The 4,082-nt window shown below is 44.7% G+C and overlaps 1 protein-coding gene across 1 annotated transcript; it reads right to left on the minus strand.

Moving 5' to 3' along the window:
- Positions 1 to 2,304: 2,304 nt before the first annotated feature.
- On the minus strand, positions 2,305 to 3,058 carry LOC107044105 (tetra-peptide repeat homeobox protein 1-like). The gene is made up of 2 exons (XM_015265853.1): positions 2,939 to 3,058; positions 2,305 to 2,835 (listed from the first exon to the last, which is right to left on the minus strand). Exons 1-2 carry the CDS (start codon positions 3,056 to 3,058, stop codon positions 2,305 to 2,307), a joined length of 651 nt encoding a protein of 216 aa, XP_015121339.1.
- Positions 3,059 to 4,082: the final 1,024 nt, after the last annotated feature.

Below are 4,082 nucleotides of genomic sequence, written 5' to 3' on the forward strand. Positions count from 1 at the left end.
NTCGATGGGGATATGGTCAAGGAGAAATCTTTGCGGTTTTTTGGGGATAACTTTCCAGGGCAGCTCTTAGGTTTTCTTAACCCATTAAACAACCTCACAGTATCCCACTCTTCGGAATTTGGTGGTAGTATGCGTGCGCAGCTGAGCATTTCTTATGGCGCACTGATACGTTGAGGGGCTCCCNTAAAACCTCGATATCTACCCTTGACCATACCCACCACTGACCCCCACTACCCCTAGAAAGATCCTGAGAGATGCCCTGGGAAGTTATCCCCAAGGAACCCCCAAGATCTCTCCTTGACCATACCCCGAGAGCTCCACTATAAAGATAACCCCCAAACACCTCCCGAGATCTCTCCTCGTCCATACCCTCCATTGACCCCCCCCCTCCCTTAAAAGACCCTGAGGGCTGTCTTGGGAACTGACCTTCAATATCTTCCCTCGACCATGGCCTCCATTAATCCCCTTTTGAAAGAATCCGATAGCTCCCCTGGTAAATTACTCCTAAGAAATCGCCGAGATCTCCCATTGACCCTCTTCAAAACACGAAATTTACGTTCAAACGCTTTTCCTCACTCTGTCAACAAAATAACCCTCCAATCAATGAATTATGGCAAATTCCAACATCAATGTTTCAATTTCTTCCCACCCCTACTTGTCGCTCACTTCAATCACTTATTTGGAGCCAACTTCTGATAATAGCCGTTTTCGTAAATGATGTCTCCGGCCTTAATGATGAGATGAATCCCTGTGTGAATGCTCGTGTGTGTGAAGGCAGGTGTGTAAGTCTCAACGATATGTTTAGCGGAGATGAGCTCAGTGAGTCGGCCCGATGCTCGCAACGCTGCTATCGGACTAATTTGGCATGAGGTTACTTTCTTCTCTCCCTCATGCGTGAATATCGCTGCGAACCTAGCGGGTGAGATTTCCATCCTCGTTAGCCCCAGTGGTCGAGATGCGATGTAGGTGCGATGAGACTGCGGGTGAGGTTATCATCCTCGTTGACCCGTGCCGCGTGTGCGGTGTCCATTGTCGCTGTGTATGCCTCGTACCAGCGGAGTACTCGATGAATCCTGGTGGTAGAGGTGAATGCTGCCTGTGTGATGTGTGGACTATTTGTAGGAACAGAGTAGCAAAGTCGGAATGTTGACATCCGATGCACTCCCCGTTTGTATCGCGTATGTTGAACGGGAGAAATTGGACCGTTGACACGGCGCGTTTCAGATAATCACAAAATAATTGAAAGGAAATTATTGCTAACAGAAATTAAATGCTAGATTATTTACAACAGTGGTTGCCCTCTGAATAAAGTCGTTAGAAACCTTTATTGTAGCATTAACACAGCACAACGTTCATTGGGTGCTCCGCAATGTGTTAGCGCGTGTGAGAGAGACAACACTACACTCGCTACATGTGCATTGGGCCGCGGTAGAATCACACACGCACTAATAAACTGAACCGCGTTGCCAGGCGACCGGTGTGTCTGGTTTGCGTGCGCACTGAAGCTGTGCGTGCGCAGCAAGTTGGAGAAGACATCCGAGTATCGATTTTCGCAGGACGCCATCTTCGCACAGGAGAACGCCCACGTGGAGAAAATTGGATGAAGTCTTTTTCTTCCACAATGTATCACTGCGCTGAGATTTATATACACTGACGAGGTGTTGCGGTACGGGAGTTTTTATCAAACGCGTTTGGTGACCGAAATTATTTATTTAACGCGTTGAACAAAGCTAGACTCTTCCTGGCTAAAGGCACGCGCACTCGTTTCACTTATTGCACTCGCGCTTCCCTTTGATGTTGAGTGAGAAACTGCCTCTCACACAGTTTCCCCGGTATCGGAACTAATGTAGGATTCGAGGTGGCGTTGGATCAGGAAGGTAACGAATCAACTACACGAGGCAACGGTTGCAAACTAGTAATTAGTTTATTGTCGTGATATGAGTATGTACAGAATGAGTCGGCAGTATGAATGTATTATATATACAGGTGAGGTGGAGATGTCCACGGAGTGGCGAGAGCCACACAACTACTAAGCGGGAGCGATTGCGACACCTGGGACGTGCGTGTGTTCCTCAGGTGTGTGTCTATGAGAGTGGTGCGATACGCGTAGCGATGTAGCGAGCTGCTACAGGGGGGGGGGGGTAGGAATTCTGCTCCAGGTGGAGGACTCGGTGAAGACAGATGTCCAGGTGGAAGTCCAGGTTAAGTTCAAGTGCTAGCAATTCTTCCAGGTGCGGAAAAATTCCCGGAACTCTTCCAGCTCGAGGTCCAGGACTGCGAACTGTCCCAGGGAGAGGTTCAGGTTCAGAAACTGTTCCAGGTAGAGGTCCGAGTTCCGGAACTGTTCCGAATGGAGGTGCAGGTTTGGAAACTTCCAAATGCAGGCCCAGGTTCGAGAGCTGTTCTGGGTGCACTTCCCGGTCCGGGAACGTTTCTGGGTGAATGCCCAGGTCTGGACGTTGTACCAGGCGAACGTCCATGTCTAGGAACTGTTCCAGATGGAGATAAAGATTGGAAAAATGTTCCGGGTATACTTCCAGATCCGGGAACGGTTCTGTGTGAACGTCCATGACTGAGAACGGTTCCGGATGAACGTCCAGGTCTGGACATTGATGCAGGTGGAATGGCAGGTTCAGGAACTGTTCCAGGTGGATGTCCATGTCTAGGAACTGTTCCAGGTAGAGGTGCAGGTTCGAGCACTGTTCCGGGTACAACTCCAGATCGGGGAATGGTTCTGGGTGAACGTTCAGGTCTGGACACTGTTCCAAGTGGTAGTTCAGGTCCGAGAACTGTTCTGGGTGGTTGTCGATGTCCAGGAACTGTTCCATTTGAGAACTGTTCCGTTCACTCAGAACCATTTTCGGACCTGGAGGTGCACCCTAAACACTTCTCGAACCGGCACCTCTACCTGGAACAGCTCCTAGACATCTACGTCTACCTGGAACAGTCCCTCAACCTGCACCTCCACCTGGAACAATGTCCAGACCTGGTCGTTCACCCGGAACCGTTCCCACACCTGGGCGTGCACCCAAAACAGTTCTTGAACCTGGGCCTCCATTTGGAACAGTTTCCAAACCTGCACCTCCACCCGGAACAGTTCGAAAAAATACCCCCACAAAAATAATTTTATTAATAATACCCTAAACTCAAACTACCAACAAATTTATTGAAATTTTTATAATTAAAATATCAAAAATATCAATATTAATCCCATTGACTCAACAATTAAAATTTTTTAAAGCCCAAACTCGAAATTTAAATTATAATACTTTAATATTTAAATGAATTTAAAATTATTATTAAAATAAATATTTTTAATACCCGATAAATTAATTTAAATTAATAGATTATTTTTTTTTATTTTATCCAAATAATTAGTATATAAGTATTTATAATTTTTTAATAAATAATTTAATAATATATAAATTTATTATATTAAAATATAAAAATATTTATTAATATATAAATATATTATATATTAATAAATAATTATATATTAATATTATTTATTTTTTTACAATAAATCAGATAAAGATGTATATTATATTTTATAATAAATAAATCATATAGATATTATTATGTTAAAGTATTTATTAATTATATATATATATATATGTTTAAAGGCCAGTTTGATGACAGTCATCGAAATGACCACTAGTGGGCGTTCGTCGTGTGGTATAGTGTTCGTCCTGCAACTTTGACCTCGACCTCGCGAACCCTCCAGTATGCCGATAACCTCAGTCCGAATATCTGACGCGAATGTTCCCGAAAGTGGAGTTCTTATGTTTTACAATAAAACATGCGGTCAGGAGGGACCGCGGCGGATTTAAGTGCATCAGGAGGTAGAGCCAGGTATGAGCGTCATTTTCCATCAGAACATTGCGACCTTGCGTAACCCGACTAGGCAGCATACACCGTCTTTGCGCCAGTTGGAAATTGCGGAGTTACACCCGCAATTAACAACTTTTTGGGAGCCTTGAACAGCCACCTCCACGTGGTGCTCCCGGGTCATGCCAAGAGCTGTTCGGTTTTGAGGTTATAATTCATACATTTGAATTATACTTCAAAACATTGCAGTGTCA

This window comes from Diachasma alloeum, unplaced genomic scaffold, assembly GCF_001412515.2.
Source record: "Diachasma alloeum isolate Michigan unplaced genomic scaffold, Dall2.0 Dall_scaffold_00680, whole genome shotgun sequence".
NCBI classification, from domain to species: domain Eukaryota; kingdom Metazoa; phylum Arthropoda; class Insecta; order Hymenoptera; family Braconidae; genus Diachasma; species Diachasma alloeum.

Bases quoted from the DNA above. Each gene is read 5' to 3' on its own strand.
- LOC107044105 (XM_015265853.1), bottom strand. From the start codon at position 3,058: ATGGAGGCCCAGGTTCAAGAACTGTTTTGGGTGCACGCCCAGGTGTGG. The intron at 2,836-2,938 runs GTAGACGTAGAT...TGAACGGAACAG, and splicing joins AGGTTGAGGGACTGTTCCAG to TTCTCAAATGGAACAGTTCC.